At 41.4% G+C, this 24,112-nt stretch overlaps 4 protein-coding genes and 1 long non-coding RNA gene across 7 annotated transcripts; 2 read left to right on the top strand and 3 right to left on the bottom strand.

Moving 5' to 3' along the window:
- The first annotated feature begins 1,770 nt into the window (after positions 1-1,770).
- tm9sf3 (transmembrane 9 superfamily member 3) lies at positions 1,771-13,287 on the top strand. 2 transcript variants are annotated; one of them, XM_060074030.1, is made up of 15 exons: positions 1,771-1,989; positions 2,912-3,107; positions 3,194-3,316; positions 4,180-4,340; positions 6,159-6,236; positions 6,557-6,688; positions 7,666-7,832; positions 7,941-8,035; positions 8,185-8,315; positions 8,440-8,579; positions 9,148-9,216; positions 9,338-9,484; positions 9,942-10,025; positions 11,151-11,227; positions 11,535-13,287. In XM_060074030.1, the coding sequence occupies exons 1-15, from the start codon at positions 1,897-1,899 to the stop codon at positions 11,600-11,602; spliced, it is 1,761 nt and encodes a 586-aa protein (XP_059930013.1). In that variant the 5' UTR covers positions 1,771-1,896; the 3' UTR covers positions 11,603-13,287. The 2 variants fall into 2 exon arrangements, with proteins under 2 accessions (XP_059930013.1, XP_059930011.1); XM_060074028.1 differs by having other exon boundaries at positions 1,784-1,989; positions 6,557-6,700.
- Positions 13,288-13,350: 63 nt separating this feature from the next.
- prdx3 (peroxiredoxin 3) lies at positions 13,351-15,915 on the bottom strand. Of its 2 annotated transcripts, none has more exons than XM_060074034.1 (7): positions 15,797-15,905; positions 15,382-15,454; positions 14,937-15,078; positions 14,589-14,724; positions 14,316-14,419; positions 13,848-14,013; positions 13,351-13,534 (listed from the first exon to the last, which is right to left on the bottom strand). In XM_060074034.1, the coding sequence occupies exons 1-7, from the start codon at positions 15,830-15,832 to the stop codon at positions 13,484-13,486; spliced, it is 708 nt and encodes a 235-aa protein (XP_059930017.1). In that variant the 5' UTR covers positions 15,833-15,905; the 3' UTR covers positions 13,351-13,483. The 2 variants fall into 2 exon arrangements, with proteins under 2 accessions (XP_059930017.1, XP_059930016.1); XM_060074033.1 differs by having other exon boundaries at positions 13,441-13,771; positions 13,810-14,013; positions 15,797-15,915.
- A 150-nt stretch (positions 15,916-16,065) lies between these two features.
- On the top strand, positions 16,066-19,558 carry sfxn4 (sideroflexin 4). The gene is made up of 14 exons (XM_060074032.1): positions 16,066-16,242; positions 16,434-16,499; positions 16,574-16,630; positions 16,721-16,747; positions 17,105-17,159; positions 17,258-17,283; positions 17,428-17,481; positions 17,570-17,632; positions 17,934-18,002; positions 18,173-18,254; positions 18,372-18,496; positions 18,577-18,662; positions 18,987-19,104; positions 19,188-19,558. Exons 1-14 carry the CDS (start codon positions 16,204-16,206, stop codon positions 19,263-19,265), a joined length of 945 nt encoding a protein of 314 aa, XP_059930015.1. The 5' UTR covers positions 16,066-16,203; the 3' UTR covers positions 19,266-19,558.
- Positions 17,593-18,510, bottom strand: LOC132473775 (uncharacterized). The gene is made up of 2 exons (XR_009529474.1): positions 18,372-18,510; positions 17,593-18,254 (listed from the first exon to the last, which is right to left on the bottom strand). It is a non-coding gene; the product is annotated as an uncharacterized LOC132473775 (long non-coding RNA).
- On the bottom strand, positions 19,530-23,470 carry dennd10 (DENN domain containing 10). Its single transcript, XM_060074031.1, has 10 exons — positions 23,294-23,470; positions 23,146-23,200; positions 22,690-22,886; positions 22,492-22,571; positions 22,256-22,404; positions 22,029-22,140; positions 21,707-21,807; positions 21,058-21,165; positions 20,589-20,683; positions 19,530-20,243 (listed from the first exon to the last, which is right to left on the bottom strand). The coding sequence occupies exons 2-10, from the start codon at positions 23,189-23,191 to the stop codon at positions 20,076-20,078; spliced, it is 1,056 nt and encodes a 351-aa protein (XP_059930014.1). The 5' UTR covers positions 23,192-23,200; positions 23,294-23,470; the 3' UTR covers positions 19,530-20,075.
- Between the last annotated feature and the right edge of the window lie 642 nt (positions 23,471-24,112).

The raw sequence follows: 24,112 nt of genomic DNA, 5'->3' as shown, positions 1-24,112 counted from the left end.
GCCCAATATACTTGGGATTTGTTTTTCTCTGGATCAGTTTGTTCTATTGAGAAAAAAGCAAAACAAGTTTAAATACAAATCGGACAATCTAGCAGGTTCATTGTTGTTGTTTCCCGGGTTATGTTTTGTTGGAACTAATAAGGGAGAGCCAACGGCGGGAGGCTTGACCACGGACGCTGTCTGGCGTTACCGTCGGGTCAAAGCAGGTTGTGGTCATCTGGGGACACAATCTCAGAACTAAGAAATAACTAGAAGCTGGTACTCAAGCAGGGAATTCAATCAACGTTGTACCGTGCGATGAGGCACAATCTTTTAGAAAACAGAAAGAGGGCATTGCCATATCTTTTGCCATTTTTTTAATGTTTCCAAAGTAAATTGTTCCAAAACGTCTCATTACAATAATTATTCCAAGGTTATCTTCCGGGTAATAATTGATTACATTTCCTCTCCCCTTGAAGAGTGGCTGAAAAACCTAGCTGTCAGATTAATGGAGCAAGGTAGCCTGTGATTTGATTTGCACTACACAACTTAATTACATCTATCTGTGGACCATAACAATGACCCTATTTGTGTACACTAACTGAAGCCATGCCTGCTTTGTAAAGATCTCAAGAAAGGCCTCGGATTCCGGGAACAATGGAGGTCAACATTAAATGTAATGTTAATGATATAGTGATAATGAATATGTTTCCACCACGGTCAAATAATCAAAAAATAAAGCAGTGTTTGTTTCCCTCTACTGGAGATTTGGGTGTAATGAACATAGACATACCTGGTTATAATGTCAGACAAGAATACAGAAAACATATTAAGTAAGTATGCCCGATGACTTATGATAAATGTAATCTTTAAAATTATTATTCATCAGTTGTGAGAGTATTATTTATTTATTTTTTACCAAAAAAGTATAAACTATTTCATTTTTAACATTTCATGATGTTACATTTTGAACTGTTTAACCGTATTTAAATTAACTCAATGTACTTTTACAAGCACTATTCTACTTTATGAGGATCATACAATAGTTGTTACATTTTTGTTGTATTAAGAAAAAGGCTAAATCCTTGCTCCTATTGCCATGAAACTAAAGCACTTATTCTACATTTCAGATAGATTTATCTGGTAGACTTTGAAAACAATAGGCCTATATGATATCGAATACGTATTATATATATATAATTTAACTATATATATATATATAACAATATTTAACAATGAATAAAATAAAACCCATTGTTCACTTTTTTAGAAAAACATTTGGACTTGAATAATGTCCTCAAAATATTTATAAGCAAGTCATAATGTGATTGGAGTATATGCTTACTTCAAATAACTGGCTATATATATATATATATATATATATATATATATATATAGCCTATATATGTCAGTGATCATTATTCGATTAGTATTGACTATTTGAGTAAGATAAACAACACATTCAGTCTACAACTAAAACACAGATCTCCACAACTGCGCAGCACAGATGTTGGAGTTAAACGTTCTTCTTTCAATTTATTTTAGATAAATGTACTTTTACAAGCACAATTCAACGTTATGAGGATAATGTATCCCATGAATTCCCCTGTCAAAGGTGAAGGCGCAGCTCCTCTCTTGGCAGTCGGATGACGTGGCTGAAGGTTGCGGACGATGTGGAAGCGGTTGTGTTAATCATCGCTGCAGCCAACGCTGCTGAACGTGAGTGGAGGGACGGCCCCACGTGACGTCCCCGAGTCAATCACACTCCTGTGCGATGAATGCGCACGGGTTCCTTTACGCCATATGCGTACGACAGCGTCCCTTAAAAAATCGCTTCTGTCATACAACCAGGAAGGAGGTGGGATAGCCGTGCAAAGCTAACATCCCTGTCTTTTCGCTATTCTTTTGCCGAAAATAATGGGGTCTTCCAGGTGGAAGATTGCAGTGGCGGTGCTTTTCGTAGTAGAGTGTTCACTATTATCTGTGGGGGCAGATGAACACGAGCATACGGTAAGACGTCTGTGAGGCCGGAGGGAAACAGCAGCCCTGCTTGTATTGAAAATAATGGACGTGTCTGCTTAGTGTGAGACACGCTAACATTAGCCTGCATAGCGAGAGACAATCAAAAATAACGATGTTAAACTGGTGACAACTCATTAACTCTTTTGGCAGCCTGGGGTTTTGGTGGTCTGTATTCTGACTGTTTAATGCTCGCATTAACATTTCATCGCTACATAGCGGACATCTTTCTGCTTGCTAGTGCTAGCTAGCTAACCCTAGCCAGCTAGCGACCCCCAGTCAGTTCGGAAGCTGCAGACCCGAGCCCAGTTTTGCAGATAAACTGCATTTAGGTTTGACATTTAAATAGGGTTAATTATTTGGTCGCCTTTCTAATGGCATTGGTATCCTATGGTGTGGTGCATGTGTGAACGAACTCTGTTTCCTGTTCTCAAGCCGGTTCAGGGCCTTTTCGTGGTGATTCTTTCTTGAAAAAAGTCTGGTCTTCCACCGTTTAACTTGTGAAATGCTTTCTGCAACTGATGCTTATGGAGAAGCTTGTTTCATGTCGCATAAATCTCAGTCCATGTGTTGCTTACAGATGTCGCTTACTATGGCTATTTTTATTTTATCCATTTGATTGTGGACTGAACTAGTGAACGATTTACACAAGTCTACGAAGTCTATTATTTATTTTCTAAACCTACCAAATACATATATATTGAAATAAACAACGCAACGGATGTTAACCGAGCTCTCAGCTGTCTCCAATAGTTCGCCCTGATCTCTAGGTTGCACTTCATCCCTGCCTAAACTTGAAGTGTTTATCATTTGGCACGACTCCATTTTTATAGAACATTTATTATTGGTTAAACTCTTTGGTTATTCAGCCATAACCAACAGCAATGTGATCAAATGCCATTTCTTTCTACAGTACGTAGACAAGGAGGAGGTGGTGTTATGGATGAATACGGTGGGGCCTTACCATAACCGACAAGAGACGTACAAGTACTTCTCCTTGCCCTTCTGTGTGGGCACCAAGAAGACCATCAGTCATTACCACGAGACTCTTGGAGAAGCTTTGCAAGGAGTGGAGCTGGAGTTCAGCGGACTAGACATAAAGTTCAAAGGTATTTAACTGTTAACTGGAACACTTGGCCACATTTCTAAATTTGAACGATCTCAACGTTGATTTGGTGCTCTCTTCTTTTTGTAGATGAAGTCATGCAAACCTCATACTGTGACATTGAGCTGGACAAAGCCAAAAGGGATGCCTTTGTTTACGCCATAAACAATCACTACTGGTACCAGATGTACATCGATGACCTTCCCATCTGGGGTAAGTAATACTTATTGCTCAGACAGTATTGGTAGTTTATTAATCGCTCAAAGCCTGCATCTGTGAATCATTCGAAAGGAAAGCTTGCATGCACTAAATTTACAGTGTGTACTATCAATTAGTTTGCATCTTTTATATACTTGTTTGACTAGAAGCAGGAAACTTGCATCCGTTTGACACCTCATGCCTCCTAGAACACTTGTTTAACCTGATGCTAAAGGAAGAACCAGTTTTCATTCATTGTATATCGGGCCAATTGGCTCCGTGCTTGAATAGTTTACTGTAAGTTGAGATAGGAGCCAAAGCTGGTTAATTTTGCAGTGTAAATTCTTGAGATAAGTTACATTTTTATAAGAATTGTGCTTAGTGATGTATAATAGTAACATAATAAGCTGTGACAGTTAAGTTCACATGGCTTGTCATATGCCTTTCTTTTCGGCCCCTCCCAGAGTAAATCAAACAGTGCAACTGTTACCTGATTGTAATTTGAACAAAGGGTGGGGCAAGAGCTCTTATATAACTCACTACATACGTCAAACACAACGTAAATCTGTTTATTCAGAATAACTAAATATGGACTTCAACCCTGTATCCGGTTTCTTGTATTTATGGTGGCTTTAATACCACAAGTGCTGAAAATAATGTAGGGAGTTGACTTAAGTTTTCTTTTCTGCAATGTCTAATAGCAGAGCAACATACCTGAAGGTGTATGAAAAATGAAAATCAATTTATTACTGATTCAATGGCCAGTCCACAGATTCACATAACACCCAACACCTACCAAACAGGCATGGTATTGCTTGCAACCAATGACCCCATTACCTCTGGCATTTTATAAGCATGATCTGTGTCTTGTTGATCAGGTATTGTTGGTGAGGCCGATGAAAATGGAGAGGACCATTACCTGTGGACGTACAAGAAGCTGGAGATCGGCTTTAATGGCAACCGGATCGTGGACGTCAACCTGACAAGTGAAGGCAAAGTCAAGCTGGTGCCAAACACGAGAATCGCTATGTCCTATTCTGTGAGTACTGAATACTATTCATTCCTATAGGATTGACAATGGTAAACCACCTTACAAAATAGTGTTTTAATGTTGTGTTTTAACGGCGGCATGCCACTGTAGAAAATCACAAGTAAAATTGTCTTTTCCCGTGCGCAGAACAGTGCGTAGACAAGTCGACTTGCCTGCTCTGAATCCCAAGAAATGGCTGTGGAAGTAGGGCTGCAACTTACGGTTATTTTAATAATCGATTAATACGTCGATTATTTTTTCGGTTAATCAATGAATCGGATAAAAAAATAAACATTTGTAATTGCCGCATCTTTATTCAAAAACTGAACATTACTTCAAATTCACAGTGCAGACTGAAGTGTCAAAACACCAGGTTATTGCTCCAACGTCCCGGAACTATTAAAAGTAATATTAAATGATAAAAAAGCATAACTGGGATGACACAAAAACAACATACAATGTATGATATACATTTATATGTACACAGGGATATAAGGGATGTCCATGGTTAAGATCTAGGATGTCCGATAAGATCTTTAACCGGTCAATACTAACGGTTAAAAAGAAATTAAATCATCTTCATTTCTCTCAGATCGTTCATTTTTATTGATATTGATTCCATTTTCGAGACTCCTTAAGGATCCAAGTCTTTATTGATGCCACTTTTGATACTTTTCCATTATTTTGTTGAAATAGAACTTGTATTATTGCTTTAATTGCTGATAAGATGATCATAGCCCAAGATAGGACCTTAAACTGGTCATAATTCCATCTTTACTATCTATTTTATTCAGCTGGGAAAACAAGTTTTCGCCAAAATCTCAAATATATTTTTTTTTTATGTTGCATTTGAACACATAATAACTGCGTTACACTAACTACAGCGATGCAATGCTTACAATTCATGTAGTTTCCTTTTATAATTTGATTAATTATGGCAAATTACTCTTAACTATTTTTAACGTTTATTTCCTGGTCTGTTTAATATTTGATATACTCCCTAAAAAGTCTTCCAAGGAATCCGAGCGGTGCTTGGACGTATACGGCAACGTGTAACCAATCAATTTAGGTACACACCGGCCATAGCTGGATCTGCCTTCTAAGTTTCAAAAGGAAAACGGCTGCGCAAGCAGAATAAATATCAAGAGTGTGCAAGAAAACACTCAAGAGTAGGGATGCACCGAATATTCGGCCACCGTTCGGCCGAAAATTGCCCAAAACATAATGTTTGTTTTCGGCCGAAGGAGTAAAAAGGCCGAACATAATACACCGAACATTTTTATTTTATTTTTTTTTAAATAAAAAATAATTGTTCTTAAATTCAGTATTAATTCAATATTTTGTATCAAATTTGTGATTGATTTTTTTTTTTATAGAAAAGCAAGACAAAAAAGTTTATAAAGGACATTTAATTGTTTGATTTATGCAATGGTGAAAAATTAAAGCAAAATGAATGAAAAACAGTAAAAGCCACATTCGGTATTCGGTTTCGGCCTTCGGCCAACGGTTTCAGTATATTCGGTTTCGGTTTCGGCCAAGAATTTTCATTTTGGTGCATCCCTACTCAAGAGTTTAAACAACAGTTGTACGGACAGGGGCCTCACTAACCGCTCCCCGAAGCAGAGAAGTACCGCCCGTGAGTGCAGTGAAAGTGCGCAACGCGCAGAGTCCTTTTTGCTCCCGATTTTTCGCACTGGTATGCCACCATAGGTTTTGTTACGGTATAAAAAAGACAAATGGCTAGCTTCAAATTGCTAGCTAGGCAATTAAGCTTAATGAGCATAGAAGTGCAAGGCAGAACATTGCTGATTGTTGAACCCATTGCAGGTCAAGTGGAAGAAGTCGGACGTTAAGTTTGAAGACCGGTTCGACAAGTACCTTGATCCTTCCTTCTTTCAGCACAGAGTAAGTGGTCTTTTGTTATTGCAGCGTTAGTGGGCATTTCTTTAAAATAAGACTACATTTTACTGTTGCTGCTATCCAACAGAATTCTCCCCAGCACTTTATGAATGAATGCACTGAACCTACTTTAGCTGAATCTAGTGTGAAAAGTGCCTTGATCGCTTATTGCCGGCTAAGAAATGCCAAAAATGCATTTAATTTAGGAAGTAACTATGGTTTTAGTAGTTTCCAGCGATAAAGATAATGTTGTCAATTTTGCATCTAGTTTTGCATGTGTGATACGATTTAGCGAATGGAGTTTGAGGTGGTTGCTCTGCTTTCAGATTCACTGGTTCTCCATCTTCAACTCCTTCATGATGGTCATATTCCTGGTGGGCTTGGTGTCCATGATTCTGATGAGAACGCTGCGGAAGGATTACGCCAGATACAGCAAAGAAGAGGAAATGGATGACATGGTAAACATACTTGTCAGTTTGCGCTTTTTAATTCAAAATTTTAATCCATTAATTTGTCACTTCCAACACGAAATGCTTTGGTTTAATATTCCACATTAATCTTAGGCACTCAAAGGCACTTGGAGTAATTGCTAGATTACAGTAAGGAAGTACTTCATGGTTTTTGGTACATCTGTTGCAGATATTCATTGATCTGTTTGTCTTGTGTTTAAGTTTGATTCCAGGACAATATCCTTAAAGGGAATTCCCTTCCCCTTTTTGTTTTTCTATTAATAATGTAGTTGGACCCCAAATGAGAGAAAGGGAAAAATAAAAGCACGGCCTAACAAACAAAGTAACAACACTGACTGGACTAGCTAGCAACAGTGGAGGTATCCCATGTAGTGTTTCTAGACTAGGGTTTTATCTACGTGTGTGGGCGGTGTAAAGGGTACCGTCAGCCTACCTAGGGCCCTTCCCTGGGAGGACAACATGGAGAGCCGGTAGCACACGGCTAAACAGACAATCACTTTAGCTGCAGCCTTCGACACGTAGCTTAGGCAAACAAAGTCCAGAGAGACTTCCTGGGATGTGGAGTCTTCATAACGTAGCTGATTTGGATTGGCGGTCTGGCCGCCCAATGAGGAACAAAGGAGGGGCGTGACCTGGGAAGGTAGAGGGAAAATAAGACACGCCCACAAGCACACTCACGCTTTGCCCATGCTTTGCCACTGGCCAAGCATGGGACGGAACACTGGCACTGTCTTGAGTCTTTCTTCTCCCTGAGTGACTGACGACAGTGAAGCATTACAAATGAACCATCCACACTTCACCATGGACACTCGGCAGCCCTTGAAAGGGCTTCAGCGCGTTGTCCAGGCCCTGCCGTAGTCTCAGTTTGCTTCATGTGCAGCCAGTCGTCCACTCGTAACCCAGGCCCCGTCAGCTCAGACGTGAGGGCACTGCTGTTCTTAATGTCGGTCTCCGCCTGGTTCCAGGACCGCGACCTGGGCGACGAGTACGGCTGGAAGCAGGTGCACGGGGACGTGTTCCGGCCCTCCAGCCACCCCATGCTCTTCTCCTCCCTGATCGGCTCCGGCTGCCAGATCTTCTCCGTGTCCTTCATCGTCATCATCGTGGCCATGATCGAGGACCTGTACACGGAGTGAGTGGCCAGGGGGGCTTGGGGAGGCATAGCTTTGGTCCTGTCGCCGTGACGCGTGGGGTTCTCGAGTCGCCCGCTCTGAGACGTTTATGGGCTGTTTCTCCGCAGGAGAGGATCCATGCTGAGCACGGCCATTTTCGTGTACGCCGCAACCTCTCCCGTCAACGGCTACTTCGGGGGCAGTCTGTATGCAAAGCAAGGAGGTAGTCACAAACCCTTCTCTCTTCTTCCTGAACTCTTCTCACTACTTCCTGTTTCACCGAGTCATTCGTTCTCTACTTAATTAGGCCATTTCGTGCTTCTGGTGGTTCCTTTATACCAAACGGTGTGCTATTGATTTCCGTCTGCTCAGGCAGGAGATGGATCAAGCAGATGTTCATCGGGGCTTTCCTGATCCCCGCCATGGTCTGCGGCACTGCCTTCTTCATCAACTTCATCGCCATGTACTACCACGCGTCCAGAGCCATCCCCTTCGGCACCATGGTGAGTTCCTCTCCCCGGCCTCACTCCAGGAACACCCCCCCCCCCCCCCCCCTCCCCCCCCGAGGCAGAGAGCTCCGAGTCGGACATGAACGCAACGCGTCTTGTTTTGCTTCTCTCTGTCCAGGTCGCCGTCTGTTGCATCTGCTTCTTCGTCATCCTGCCGCTCAACCTGGTGGGAACCATTCTGGGGAGGAATCTGTCCGGCCAGCCTAACTTCCCCTGCCGGGTGAACGCCGTGCCCAGACCCATCCCCGAGAAGAAGTGGTGAGTGGGGCTCGGGGTGTAGTGCGCTTGTGGAGCAGCATCTCTCCACCTGCAGCCGAGGCATCAACGCACACTCCCGCCGTGACCGGAGAAGGGCGTCCCCTTGGGTTATTTCTGTTGTATGTGCGGTATGCAGTGCACTTCAATGGCTATAGAAGAAGGTACTTTAGAGCGAGGCGTGTTCATACCAGTTCTGCATGGCGAGCCAGCATTCCTCCCACTGTAATATGTAAAACCGGAACTATGGACAGGTTTGAACTTTGTAGTAAAAGGGAAATTGTGCTGGTATCGGCGCTCACGTTGCAATATAAGAAATGATAACGACAATATAACAACCAAAAGTATTATACCTTTAACGGGCCTCATAGCTTAACTTTGGCAGACACTGGTTGAGATGGTAGATGTTGACTTGGGCTGTATTAGTCTTTGGTTTGGTGTTAAGACATGCGTGTATATACAAATAGCATCCGTATATAGTATCTGTCCAAATGCTCTTAAAGTACTTTTCATTTATGTTCTCGTTGTCTTAAAGTCAAATGATGTGACTCGTGTCATTGTGCTCCCCTAGGTTCATGGAGCCGGCGGTCATCGTCTGCCTTGGAGGAATCCTGCCGTTCGGATCCATTTTCATTGAAATGTAAGCCTTGTGTGTGTGCTCTGTGAACCAGACTGTGTGTCTTTGGGTCCGTTTGTCTGTGTAATGAAACCCCCCTCACTCCTCTGTGCTCTGCCGGCCTGCCTCCGTTCCTTCCCACTAGGTATTTTATCTTCACATCTTTTTGGGCCTACAAGATCTACTACGTGTACGGCTTCATGATGCTGGTTCTGGTGATCCTGTGCATCGTGACGGTCTGCGTCACCATCGTGTGCACCTACTTCCTGCTCAACGCCGAGGACTACAGATGGTGAGGCTCCGCCACGGCCGATACGTTGGCCTGATTGGTTTACCAACGATGGGAATTAGGCCTGGGCGATAAATCGCGATGAAAATCGTGATCTCGATTCACACCCCCTTAGATTTACTTTTTTCTAATTTCTAAGTTTCACCGTTTTTGATACTGCACTTTAATCAGTTATAAAGGGCCATATGAAACGCAACGTGCTAGAGGTGCCAAAGAGGTGCTTTTTCTGGGGTTATGTGTGTAATAAAAATTACATATCGTGAGAAAATAAACTTGGCAGAGAATCATGATATCAATTCTAAGCTAAAAAAAATCGTGATTCATATTTTTCCCGGAATTGTGCAGGCCTAATGGAAATGACATGCGCAGGAACGCCTCTAGTCCATCCCTGGTTGGGCTGTTTCATGCCCCCTGTAGAACTCATCCGATTAATTATTATTATTCATGTTTCCCTTCATAGGCAATGGACCAGCTTCCTGTCTGCAGCGTCTACCGCTGTATATGTTTACATGTACTCCTTTTACTACTATTTCTTCAAAACAAAGTGAGTCGTCCCCCCACCCCCTTCCCCGGGCAATTTCAATTTATCTTCTTGGAGATTGCTGTAGATAAAATAGTCGTTGCTCAATAGCAGAAATTGCCGTTGGTTAAAAGTTGATTTTATTGTTTTCTCTGAGAAACCACTTCTTCCGATTTGTATAAATCGTGGCAATGCACTTTTCCAATGAATATGCAGATAGGTTTCTTGATTCTTGTTTATTTATGCAGTATTTTCGTTTTTTACAGAATCTTTCTACTTTTATCAATCGTTCTGGACAGTTTTTCCCTTGGGGGGGCATTTCTGGCAGGATATAACGGCTAACATTGGAGGCTGTTATTTACCAGCTAACCTGCTGCTCATCATACTTTGCTTTGTTCCGCTCTGTTTAATTTCTTCTCTGTGAGCATCTCTAAACCTGAGACACCAAGTTGTTGTTTTTTATGGATGAACCTTAGAGGACCGGAAAAGCCTGCTGAAAGGGAACAAACTGTTCTTATTTTACTTGTGATTTTATAAACTTTAACACTAGTATAATTAGACCAGGCTTTTAATAGGCCTAAACAAACGTGTAGTTTCACAAAACATTGAATCATTAATTTAATGATTTAATCTAATCTGGTTCATAATTCTAAACTGCGCTCTTCACGCGGTGACTGCAGTCGTGTGCACTGGCGTTCACATCAGTTGGTCTTTCCAACGCCCCATTTAAATACCTGGTATTAATTATAGGCCTATAGATAAACAACCATGGATGTACAAACGAGTACCACTCCCACTGAAGTACTCGACACAGTCCACCGTTTCACTGCTAACACATAGGCCTAGCTGTTGTACCCCTACCCAACAGTTTGACTGGTGCGACGCGTATTCCATTCGCTACATGAGAACCCATTGCAATAATGTAAATGGATTACTTATCAGCCTCATTTAAGTTTGTTATATAAAAATCTTTAACATTGACAAGCCTCTTAGATTGTAAGTGGCTCAATTTGAACCAATTTCCCGGCCTTTTCTTTATTCCCGACTAGTCGTTGCAATACTTCCCGTTGACCATCAAGGAGCTTAGTCGTAAGGAAATGCCTATATACTATTCAAAACAATCTAATCGATTTGTTTTGGCTGTTTCAGAATGTACGGGCTTTTCCAGACCTCCTTCTACTTTGGCTACATGGCAGTGTTCAGCACCTCCCTGGGAATCATGTGTGGTGAGTGCTCGGGACATTCAAGGACTTTCCAGGAATAGTCAAGTCCTTGACCCTCTGTGTTCGAATCACAAGGATTTCTGTGGTCCATCCAGGGTTTATCAAAAGGTTGAAGGGATATTGTTGTACATCTGTCAATGATTTGACACAGGAGTATCTAAGGTTACCCCCAATGCTAAAGGGCTTGATAACTGCTGAGATGATAGGAATGGACGAGGCTATTGGAACGGACCGAGTACAGCTGGGGAGGTGTCCCGTTAAGGTCTTGGATTTAAATGCCATATTTACTGAGGGATCACTCTTCCTGCAGGTGCCGTTGGCTACGTCGGAACAAGTGCCTTCGTGAGGAAGATCTACACAAACGTGAAAATCGATTAGGACCGGGAGATCTGACCACGGGCATCCTGACCAAGGCGGCGGGCACAAGTCATTCTTTTTTTTTTTTTATCTCCCTTTTCTTTTTGCAAAGAGATTTCATATAATCTCACTTTGTACAATGTCTTCTTTTCCCCAAATGTCTTCTTTCCAGAATGAGTTTCAATGCCGCAACACAGGTGAATACGGGCGGATGCGTGGCAAGACGCGAAACATTGGTTCTGTTTTTAATCAAACGATTTGAAACAAATGTTGGGGCAGATGTTTACGGATGTGGTGATTGCTCCTTCCAGTCCCTCCTGAGACCTGAGAACATAGATCTTTATTATTGATGGATTAGTCTCGCTCTCTTCAGTGAAGAGGCCTAAGTGTATCGAAAGCCTTTGTTCTATTGTACTGGAACATCGGAGAGGGAGGTTTGTGTCTGTGCTCGGACTTGATGCTATTTTGTATTACTGAGTCACACTGAATATGGTTACTATTGTTTTTTCGGTCTCCTCACGCTCTTACCGTAAAACGACGGGGGAGTAAATGCATAGGTTGGTAGAAGATGGTACAGCCACAGCCGAGAAACGCCATGCATCCAACCTCAAGGAGCTCTCGTAACCGTCCCAACACACCTTACGTTCTTTTGACAATGCAGACTCCGTTTCAATATCTCATCCGTTTTTTGAGGGAAGTTATTTTTAGTCCTGCTGTAGTTTTTTTTTTTTTTTTTTTTTTTCACCTGCTCAAAACAAATTATTAAACAGAAGCTGAACTGACCCAACAGTTGAGGTACGTTTCAACGCAGATTATTTGAAATGGATGTTTTGACGTAGTTCCATTTCCCCTACGTAGTCTGTTTTCTTAGTGTTTGGGTTTGAATGAAGTCTACTTGTAAAGATAATATATGGATAGGTGGGAAAAGTGTATATAACCATAATGTACCTTTTTAGATGTAGATCCCAAATGTATTTTCGTTGTACAGATTTACGACAGGGTTTTCTTTTTTTCTTTTTTTTTTTTAAACCAATCATTCTGTTCTGGACAGTTCCTCTTTTAGTTTAGTGTTTGGTGCTTGGGGTCGGGCTGGTGGCGCTGTTACATCCTGCCTGAAATTGCATGAAGTCTCCACCTAACGATGCGCTCATCATACTCTACTTTGTTCCGCGCTGTTTGGTTTGCTCTGAGCATCTCTAACCGGAGACAGCTATGCGTTTGGGGTTTGTTATTTGAGGATGAACTGTATAAAGAGGTTCGGAAAAGCCTGCAGAAAGGGCGTCTCCTCTGTCTGTGTTTTACATATAATTTTATAAGCTTTAAGAAGACTCTAAAACCTCTGGTAAGCCCCACACACACGTTTCGTTGCCTAACCCAAAAACATCTTTGTGAATGTCCAAAGGACTGGGAGCAGTAGTCTGTCTCCCTCCTGTAAACATATTGTACAGAGTGAAATTAATGTACACTTGATGTTTTCATTACCAGATGCAGAGTGTTTCAAATGCGTCCCAACTGTAAATACAGTATGTACCTTACATGTATGAAAATTGATAATGCCTTTTGATTATTTTTTTTTTATTTAACATCCCCCTCTTCACTAAGTTGATTTCTTTTGGCACCTCGTTGTGTACCAATGTCTTTTAAGACATTTCAAATCTGCATATTAACTTGCTGTAAAAACAAAATAAACATGTTTATGTACAGGGGTTATGTAAGAGTGGCTTTGTTACTGTTATGTAGCATGATGGTCAATGAAGGAGGCATCTCTCAATTACACTGAAATATTTATTACTGAACTGAGCATGAAATAAGGGCAAATGACACTTGATCTATGATAGGGTACATTATGGTTTTTGTAGATGTGGAGGATATGCCAATTTAGTAAGCTTTTGACACATTTATTTAGTTGACTTTCTCAAAGTACTCCTTTGACCCTTCAGGGGTTGGCTTGATCTGCAATGGAAGAGAAACGGTTTCACTTGTTTGGGCGTCTCATGGATTAAGTAGAGAGATTTGAGTTAAGACATATCATGGGGCATTATCACGTAACCAATATATGTTTTGGGTCAATTTCAAGAAGTCAAGCATGAAAGAAATCATGAATCAAAAGAAAAGTAAAACTAAATCGGTGTCAAGGAATTGTTAATCCTGTCAGCATTGCTTATGGTAACCCAGCATGATACGAAGAGGCTTTACTTAAAGTTGTAACGGGGGCGAGTATCGTCCACATTGACTTGGATGGGAATCTATTCATGATGGAGCTCACCGTTGGGGACTCTGGAGTCCAGCTGGCTGGGCAGACTTCTCCGTGAGTCTCCACGAACTGGAAGGCCTTGACCAGACGGAGGGTCTCCTCCACAGAGCGGCCCACGGGCAGGTCGTTCACGCTCATGTGCTTCACCACGCCCTGGGGGTCGATGAGGAACAGGCCCCTGGAGGAACGCACAACCACCATTAACATTGACATGGATCAAATATATAGACACTTTCTGTATCACTTTGACATTGACAAAGTAATGTCAGTAAAAAATATATTAAAGAAACATTTTTATCGTAATATATTTATGTTCTCCTTCAGACCACTTCTAGAACTATAAACTGATCACTTTTACCTCCTCAAAACTTGAATAATATATATATATTTTTTAAACGTATGTTAAAATGTGTGAACATAAAGATAATGTTCATTCACAACAGCATGAATACATTTGTGTGAGCTCAAACAGGGACATGCCTTAGTGCGATACCGGGACCCTCCAGCAGGACGCCGTAATCCCGGGAAATCTGCTTGGTCAGATCAGCAAGAAGAGGGATGTGGAGGTGACCCAAACCCCCAGCCTAATGGGGATGAAAGGGTTAGACAAGAGACCAACTAAAAATAAATGTAAACAACCGATCAAAGGAACTCCATGACTCTGTTCATGATAACTAGAACAGGGCACTACAAGTACAAACATCTTAAGGCAATGTGTCAGTTATTCAATGAATATTAAGTGGGTCAGCGTACCTTGCGTGGAGTGTTCATCCACGCCAGGTGGGAGAAGTGAGAGTCCACAGACACGCCCACAACTTCACAGTTGACATCGTGGAACTCGTTCGCTTTGTCACTGAATGCAATGATCTCAGTCGGGCATACAAAGGTGCTGCAAAGTCGAATAAAGAGAAGTTTGAATTCAAAGACCCACTGCGTCATACATATTACCATAGCATAGACAAGACCTGTTTAATAAGCAATTCAATATTATTTGGTTAAAAAAATAGTCATATGCATTGTGAGACCTAATTACTGTGTAACATTAGATAATCTATAATGATGCGATGAGGGCATTTATGAGAGGAAAGTCCTACTACTCACAAATCCAGTGGGTAGAAGAAGAGGACAAGGTATTTGCCCTTGAAGTCATCCAGGCTCATCTCCTTGAATTCTCCATTGTGGACGGCGGTGCCTTTAAAGGCCGGTGCCGGATGAGTGACCGAGGCAGCAAATCTGGCTGTGCCTGAGAGGGTCAGTTAAAGATAACATTTAGCCAACCTTTGCAGCCATCAGCTCTTGTTCCTCCTGGTTACTGTGCAAAATCTGAATTAGCTCGTCAGTAAAGAACCCATTGGAAGCAAAGTTCAGAAAGTGTACAGAAATACCGTGAATAGACCAATGAAATGTATTGGACCAAATTCTAAACAAATTATAAATAGTCCAAATTCAAAATATATAACACACTATTAGGCCTAAATTTAACCTCTTGAGCAGAAATGTATCAAAACATCAAAGAAGGTGGGCTTGGACTGAACATGGTACATACTGGTGGAGAAACCGCCTCTTTGCAGGGCAGTGCAGTTGGCCGTTCTGGAGAGTCCTCCCGCTGCGAGTCTTGCCTACACACACAGATCATAGTTCACAAACAAATCCTTGTTTTGAATTTTGGAAATTGAATTCCCCATTGAAGAGATATAGATTCCCACTGCCATTCAAAAGTATATCATTAAATGAATCTAACAAACAAACTTCTCTATGACTTCTACAATTGCAGGGTATTGCATATGACATGTCATGCGCGTCTCCAATTAAAGTGCGTAGAAAGCGCCAGGACATGACTATAATTCATTCAAAATGTTGTCGCATTAAACCGAACGACTGACCCTATTTTTCAGTAAAATATAAAAAAAATTTAACAGCAAACATGGACAACAAGTCTTAATTAAACCGTATCCACTTACAGAGGTCTTTAACAGTCGTCCTACGGTGGCTGCCATTTTGGATGATGACACTGACAGCCGGTGTGCTCAGTAGGTTTTTACGTCCATTATCTGCGCATGTTGTCTATAACATATTCCAACGCAAAAGATTTGTGTCTTTTGTTAAATTAAAATATATATTTATAAAATGGTGTGTTTTAAAATATTTTCACGGCATGGGAGGCGAAAATATAGTTTGGGAATTTATGCGTAAAATTGGCGCAGAATGACTCTACATAGCAACGCATGAACAGGCCCGCCCCACAAGGCGGAAACGATTTTGTAAATATAACTTGACCTTAAAGCATGGGAGAATCTTGGGATAATATGTCATAGTATTGTATACTTAATATCGTTTAACGTAAATAATCTGCAATAAACGGGTTGAAATGGATCCCAACCTGCAGTACTGGAAAAGTGAGGGACAGGTAATAATGTGCAAAGCAAAGTACTGCATCCCATGGAGCCTGCACTGAGCATCATTCATTGACTTCATAACGATATGGGATGCTTCAGTGAGGCTCCCTTGTCTTTATCAATCACCCTATCACCCTATCAATCACACTATCAATATTGGTTGTGATATTCCTTTAAAATGTACATCTGAACCCCTTTTCAGATGTTCCTTAGTCGACTTAAAATATGGGCTAATCTCCTTGATCCAAGTTCCTTGCTCTCCTCAAAAGTAAGTAGCAGACGTTTTAATGACCGTAGTGTTTTATCAAGTCCAGGTATTCTCTAATGTTTAATTTCGCTTAGGCTGAAATAAAGAACGCCCGTGTCACTGTTGGCAGTGTTGAGAAAATAAATGAAAAGGTAAGGAACATGGTCAACCCCCAATCTTTTAAATACATCATAGTTAATTAAAACCTGTATGCTAAATATTTTTATTTTGTCCTCTGATAGGATGGAAGTGCGTGGACCTTATCTCTTGTAAGTGGAATGACAACACTGTGAAGTAAGAATTCATGTGTAGGGATTGCATTCAAGTGATGTGGATACTACCATGTCCCTTCGGTACTAACAATAAAACTAGAATTAATACAATAAGGTTGATTTGATTACCTGTCAAGAGGAGGAGATTGGATGTGGAAAAACTGTATTTTCAAAATGGCCCAAAACAGTCAAAACAACAATGATGTTGTCACTTCGAGGAAAATCTCAGAAACAAGTCAGACTCTATCCAAGCATGACAAAGGGATGGTTGTGGATGAATCTATTATAATGGGACCTCAACCCTCTCTCCTGCTAAGACATTCAGTAAACGGTCTCGTTTTGTTTCCCCAACAGTCCTCTGTTCATGCTGACTCTGGGGCTGTGCTGCCATTTGCATTCCGACCTCCAGGTAGATAACCCAACCATCTTTTTAATGCCTACTGAAACTTTACATGATCTTTTCATTTTGTGCTGCTAATAATGCTATTTTTTCAAATTGTTTTCTAGCATTATTGCCTGTATCGGCTCCTTTGGTAAGAAAATGTGTATTAATAGTGCTGAATCTATATTATTATATTATTCAAATAAAAATATGTATTTTTCCCTGTTCTATTAGTTTACATAGACTATTAACATTGGCAGTAAAACATTTTAATGTTGAATCACATTTTTCCCAGGTCGTTGCCAGCTTGCTGCCTCACAGCAGTGTCAAGTCTGCTCTTTTTTGTCAGGTAGAAACCCCATTTAACCAAAAATAACAAAGAATATGTCCAAATATTCCTCAGATGATTCTAAAAAAACAACAACACTTTTTTACAGTTTTTGTTGCAGAGTTACATGGCTGGATTTAACCATGTCCATAGAAATTCTTCTTCGGAAAAGGTAATCGCTCTTTTTTTTTTTAAGCTACGGTACAGTTTTGTTACTGATTTATGCCAAAATATTAACATATTCAAACAAAAGACACAGTTGTATGCTTAAAACAGGTCTACACCATGTGTAGGCGGTAGAGACCTCTGCAAGGTCTGACAAGGGTGTAACCCTATGCGATAGACCCCAGTGTCAGCCAGCCCGTTGGACAGTTGCATTATTTGAGGAATTGCAGGAGATAGGCCAGCTGAGCTAATCTCCTTTGGGTTTGTTTGCATTATCTGCCTTTTCTTTCATTATCTCTCACCGGCAGGCCAAGAAGATGTCTTTGAAACAGGCTCTTTTGATCGGAGGGTCGGTTTCCTACACAACATGTGCAGGGGTTTGTACTGGTTGTTTTCTATGGACATTGCATTTCGATCGTCAATCAAACTTCATGTATTGTTTCCCCATTGCAACGTGATATCCCATAACATATGGTGTACTTTTGTTGTATATTTCACATATTAAAAGAATAATGCAATAAATGAAATAAAAATCTTCATTATTCAGGCACTTCCATTCATTTTAATCCAAAGATTTGCCATCGGGAGCCAATCCTTGCTGTTCTTCTTCAGGTCGATCGTGCCGGTTCCTCTCTCAGGCAGGTCATTTGTTTGTTGAACCGTCTACTCTTGCACGAAACTCAAACTTAGGCCCATTGTAAACTGCGTTTTTCTAAATGAAACCAGCTCACAGTAAGTTGTGGAACCTTCCCCAGCTGCCCTGGGCTTCTTCAGCGTGTTTACCATCAGGAGTGAAGAGTCTGATAATGGAATCCAGGTGTTTGATTCCAACGGCGCTTCTGTAGGAATCTCTCGAGCAGCTGGAGACAAAGTAAGGATTCAAACCCTCTCACTCCCGTTTCAAATATGTGATGCAGTGCATTTAACCTGCTTTTTGACTTGTACATCCAGGCTATAAGGGACACTGCGTGGTCAAGAGCAGTCCTGTTGGGTGCATCGGCTGCTGTTCCTAACCTTCTGGTGTACCTCACGGGGAAGTAAGTCTGTCCTCCCCATGGTGGCCGTGCCCTCACGGCCTCTCTTTGGACACATTTAGGCCCAATCCCATTTCTACCCCTACCCCTTATCCCTCCCCCTTGCCCCTTCAAAACAAGGGGGAGGGGTAAGGGGTAGAAATGGGATTGGACCTTGATCTGGGAAGCACACCTGTTGCTACACAACATTTTTCCTCACCGCGTTTCATGACTTGGAGAAGGGTTTCATTTAGATTTATCTGTGAAGACATGATTGATATTATATTAAAGTGGAGATAAAAGATATTCCAAAAGGAAATTCCAGCTAAGCAGAGTGTTGGTTTACAGGACGAGATTGTTCAACCAGAACTCCATGCTCAGAGCGCCTCTTCGCCATGTGAGCACGGCGATGGTCTTCGGAATGATGATCCCACTGTCCTTCAGCATCTTCCCCCAGCTGGGAACCGTAAGGCTTCATCTTCCCTCTCCCTTCCATGCTCCACCGGGGGTCGGGGACACCACACCTCTCACGTCCTCCCTCTTCTGCAGATTAAAAAGGACAAGTTGGAGAAGGAGCTGCAGGCGGCCGCTGTCGATGGCGAGCTGTTCTACCACCGGGGTCTCTGAGGAGCGATGGACCCCTGTGGCTTTACCCTGTGGCTTTACCCATCGACTCCAGATAACCTCGCACACCAAGACATCGAAACCGTCAGTCCCATTATCGTTCTGCTTTACCGCTTCCTGTCCAGGAGTATTGGATGCTGTTGGAGTTTTAAACGACAAATGGAAGGGTAATATCTTGGGGAGACATGAAGAATATATAGCACAACCTGGGCAATTATTGTGCTTCTTAGTGTAAATTAAACAAATGTTAGTATTAAAATCCACTCATTGTTTTGATAATAAATGTATTTAATGGATGCATGGAGTGCAATTATTTTTGCTAAGATACATTAATTCATGAAAATACGTTTTTTCCAAATGTAAACTACATATTATTGCACAGCACAGACTAATATAAAAATATTTAGACACAAAAATACAGTTTTGGGCATTTGGATCTTCAAAGTAAAAATTATTATGCAGAAATGTCAACAAAACAAACTGTCCATCCCTGGTTGCATTTAGCATATTATACAGTCAAGAAGTCAGGCCTGAACCAAAAGGAAAATTGTGATTGAGAAGAAAAATACATTATATTGCCTGTACTTGGGTGGAACAAAAGTTATTAGTAAAAACAAGATTGAAAACAAATTCTCACAACTGAAATATTCCTTTCATAACTTTCTATTGAACAGTAATAGTATTTAATCCCGCTCAAGTTGTTAATAATGGCACTGGTTAGAAGCCTAGGCGCATTCAGTGAGTCCTCATGACAATCCCTAGACAGTGAGGAGGTCCCGTCCCGTGATTAGTATGTTTGCAGGTAGGCAGAAGTCATATCCTTAAGAGTCTCTCAGCGGCCGCCAGGTGAAACAGGAAGTTCTCTGTGGCAGGGGGGAAGTGATGTTTCTTCAAGCCTTCTACCGTTATTTTAGAATTTTCACTCTCGTCCGCCAGGGCCATCAAGCTAGCAAGTATCTCTTTAGTCTTGGTAGAAATGTCCTGTGAATTAAAAACGGAAAGTAAAAATAAAAGTAGAGAAATGCAACAAAACAGAATATGGAAAACGATGCACCATTCAGGGTTGAGCAGACTCAAAAGAAACAAGAGCTCTGCTTTTTTTCTTTGAGAGTTGCCTATTTAACTTTACTACATAAAACTTAAAGTGTATCAATCTTATGATGCATGACAGTCAAATAATTAATGTTAATGTAGGCCGTGAGGTTGAGGAGTAGAATCCAAAGGTGAACTTTATGACTTCATGGTTAGTGGTTTTGGAGGGCCATCTCCGCAACGATAACATTTCCAGCTGTCATTTCATGTTTGATACCCTGCGTACATTCTTACCTTGATCACCTGAGCGTCCGTTCGCTCAGCATCTTCTGCTGATTGGACGATAAGCTGACCGATGTCTTTATGAACCTTCCCCATAGCCAAGGCCTCTGTGGCAGCAGAGTGGAACAATGGAGGAGGACTGTTTTGAACCCTGGTTTACTTGAAGATTCTAAGTGTTTTGGGCTGATTATGGTTCCAAGTTCACGCAACGCAACGACCACGCAGACGCTTCGACGCAGTCGTGAACCTTTATGGCTCCGAGTCGGGTTTTAGCAAGCGGACCAATCACAGGCCTTGCTGCTGCGTCGCCTCGACGAATGGTTCAAATTTTTGAGAGGCACACGTCCAGCCCTTGCGGTGGACGCAAGGAGGGTCTGCAAGGACGTAAGGGGTCCATAACAACCTTGCGTTGTGTGAACGTGGGACCATAATAAGCCCTTAAGTGTTAAACTCAAAACATTACATTTGATGTTAAACAAACCTTTGGCGTCGGGAGACACAGTGATTGTGTTGTCCGGGAGGTTCACATACACATCAAATAGATCTGCCCTGTTGCCGACCTCTGGGTTGGTGAACCCCGCCACGTATCCTAGAGAACACGCAACATGTTGGTTTGAAAATACAGTCTTTAAGGAGGAATAGACAAGCAGAAAGACCTTGTTCATCGCCAAGGAAACGCCCAAAACCACCATTGTTGTCAAATGGCATAATTATTGAAAACATTGTTTCAGTGGCTAGAAAAAAACAGCCCCACAATCAGTGACATTTCCGTCACCTTTTCAACGCTTGGGTAAATGCATGATCAGGCATCGTTTAATGCTTGAAACAAGTCAAGGTATTTGTGTATTTTATAGTGTATGCATGGACATGTTGGCATGCGACAAAACTAAATGAAAGAAGTCCCTCGAAAGTAGATCATTAAATAATTTTTTTTTAGGTAAAATAAAAAATTTACCTAATAATTTGCCTTTGAAATGTACATTTTAAAACATGATAAAAAAAATGGCCCCGTTTATTTTATTTTTCTTCATAATTTGATAATTATGATTAAAAAAAACATTGACCCACCACAGGTCAAGGTGGGGCAGCTGCCACACCCAGTTGGCGGCCCTGTCTGTGAGCTTCCTCACCTGGGCACTGCCTGAGGTCGTCCAGCTCCACCTCGGTCAGGTGCAGGTAGGGGTGCAGGATCGACCAGTCCTTCCTATGCCATGTAAAGGCAGGCAACGCTCTGGGGAAGACAGAAGGATAGGGGGGTCTCTCTCTCTCTCTCTCTCTCTCTCTCTCTCTCTCTCTCTCTCTCTCTCTCTCTCTCTCTCTCTCTCTCTCTCTCTCTCTCTCTCTCTCTCTCTCTCTCTCTCTCTCTCTCTCTCTCTCTCTCTCTCTCTCTCTCTCTCTCTCTCTCTCTCTCTCTCTCTCTCTCTCTCTCTCTCTCTCTCTCTCTCTCGTTACCTCGTAAACTCCAACAGCGCTTCGATTCGAGGATGATGGACAACGATTCTTTTCTTCAGCATGAGGGCTGTATACAGGATAATGGACTCCATTCCAAACTGGGCCACTACATCTTAACATAGGAACATAGTGGGAACCATAACTGAATGATCTGGATATCAAGTCATTATCTTGACTCTCACATCCTTCACACATGGGCAGAAACGATCAATTATTGTGTGTTTTACCTTTGAGGGAACCTGCTAAATAGGCCAGCCTGACATCATAATTCTTGTTAAGAAATGAGCCATTTTCATCGCTTTGGCAAATTCCTTTTGTGAGAACCGAAATGTAACTCTCCATCATTTTCACTGGACTGCCATGTTTGATATACAATCTGCAGAGGGGGAATAACAACGCTGTAACCGCACCATCCTCTTCTTGCAAACATGCAAAACAGAGGTATACTGAGTCTACACTTTACCTGCATAACACTCTACTCAAAGCAGCATATTTCTCAGGGTTGAAGTCTTTCGTGGTGACAACTAGTGAGAAATGTGTAACCTAAGGAGGAAATGCATACACCAAATTAAAGATGTGTTCAGTCAACTGGCATCAGATTACCTCATTAACAGCTGCAATAAGAGTATGTTTTGTAATTATTACTGATAAGTGTCCCTACCTTCTTTAGAGCAGTCGGTTCCTGTATTTCCACCGTGGTAATGTAGTACCAGGTCCGGCGGAACTGGCCAAATACAAAGGAGTGGAGCTCCCGACCATCCTGCGTCAGGCAGCACTTGCTGAGGAGGATCTGTCTCACTTCCGCGGTGACAGAGGGGTAACACCACACCCACAACGAGTCTCCATTCGCGTCTTTCTCTTGTGTTATAACAAAATAAAACCAAGTAAGCATTGGGAGCTTTTGGAAGATTTGTGACCATATCACCTATATTAACATAAAGTTGGGCCTGAAATGTTGGGAAACAACCTTGTACACCAGGAGTCACTCACGTGTATTGTTGATCACAATGCTATCATGTGATTCCATTTGACATGCCAAGCCGCCGAGCTAACGTTATTACAGGTTTAAGAGAGCTAAACAGAAGAAACATATTGTACTAAAATGAGATCTACTTACCGATTAGTCCGACGCTTAGCATAAGGTGTGCTTCAGATGATGCCATATTCCATACCTGAAATAATTGACATACCTGGTTACTTGAGGGAGTCAGCAGAGATCCTGCAACTTATTCAGTAAATATGAGTTCAGTGCAAAGGTAGTCTACCTTGTCCTTCGGCCAATTCACAATATATAACCGCGATGATTGCTCAATATATCTGCCTACTCACCACCTGATGTACATGAACTTGATCAAGGGAATTTATCCTATGCTGTAACTGTCAGCAGACTTTGCTTACTTAGGCAGGTCGCTTCCGTTTTCCTTACTCGAGATGTACGCTGGGAGGAGACAGGATGGTCGCAACCAGTCACAGAGATGGCATTGTTGCACATGCGCAATATACATTCATACCGGGTTGCCAGTATTGTGGTCGGTCAGAAGATAAGTAATAATGAATAATAATTTTCCGTTGTCGAAGAAAAAGACAGAGGAAGATACAGTATTAAAAAAAGACAATATACAGATATACATATATCATATACAGATCAGATACGATTTTGACAAAGTTTATCTAATAAATCGACACAAACCATTATCTCAAATTATACTACTTCATTAAAGTAAAATAAAATAGTTAATTAATAAATACAAATAAATAAATATATATATTGGCCTATATATGCACTGTTATTGGTTAAAAAATGTATTAGCAGGGTACAGTTCAATTTCAATGTTAGAAGTTGTCTTTATTTCTTTGCCTTTTCAGTTTCTAAAGACAAAACCACTTGTATTTGATTCTATCAGTAGGTCTTCATATGAACAAAAGAGGGTTGGGAATGTAAATATATATAATCGTGATTAATATATGTAATGAATGAAAAAAACGTTGCATTTGTCCCAAAAAACCCACAAACACTGTGTATGCTTCACCAAAGGTGGTATGTATGTCATTATTGCAAATATATCCATTCAGAACAATGCAAT

The sequence above is a fragment of the Gadus macrocephalus genome, chromosome 15 (genome assembly GCF_031168955.1).
Source record: "Gadus macrocephalus chromosome 15, ASM3116895v1".
NCBI lineage: Eukaryota > Metazoa > Chordata > Actinopteri > Gadiformes > Gadidae > Gadus > Gadus macrocephalus.
This window is presented reverse-complemented; position numbering and strand designations above follow the sequence as displayed.

Coding starts and splice junctions, on each gene's coding strand:
- tm9sf3 (XM_060074028.1), top strand. CDS start 1,897: ATGGGGTCTTCCAGGTGGAAGATTGCAGTGGCGGTGCTTTTCGTAGTA. Junction 8,036..8,184: donor TCTGTATGCAAAGCAAGGAG/GTAGTCACAAAC, acceptor CCGTCTGCTCAG/GCAGGAGATGGATCAAGCAG. Junction 8,316..8,439: donor CCATCCCCTTCGGCACCATG/GTGAGTTCCTCT, acceptor CTCTCTGTCCAG/GTCGCCGTCTGTTGCATCTG.
- prdx3 (XM_060074033.1), bottom strand. CDS start 15,832: ATGGCAGCCACCGTAGGACGACTGTTAAAGACCTCT. Junction 14,420..14,588: donor GGATGAACACTCCACGCAAG/GTACGCTGACCC, acceptor CATCCCCATTAG/GCTGGGGGTTTGGGTCACCT. Junction 13,772..13,809: donor AGATTCCCATCCAAGTCAAT/GTGGACGATACT, acceptor CTTTAAGTAAAG/CCTCTTCGTATCATGCTGGG.
- sfxn4 (XM_060074032.1), top strand. CDS start 16,204: ATGGATCCCAACCTGCAGTACTGGAAAAGTGAGGGACAG. Junction 16,500..16,573: donor GTTCCTTGCTCTCCTCAAAA/GTAAGTAGCAGA, acceptor AATTTCGCTTAG/GCTGAAATAAAGAACGCCCG. Junction 18,663..18,986: donor CTGGTGTACCTCACGGGGAA/GTAAGTCTGTCC, acceptor GTTGGTTTACAG/GACGAGATTGTTCAACCAGA.
- dennd10 (XM_060074031.1), bottom strand. CDS start 23,191: ATGGCATCATCTGAAGCACACCTTATGCTAAGCGTCGGACTAATCG. Junction 22,572..22,689: donor AACCGACTGCTCTAAAGAAG/GTAGGGACACTT, acceptor TTTCCTCCTTAG/GTTACACATTTCTCACTAGT. Junction 21,166..21,706: donor CGACCTCAGGCAGTGCCCAG/GTGAGGAAGCTC, acceptor CGTGTTCTCTAG/GATACGTGGCGGGGTTCACC.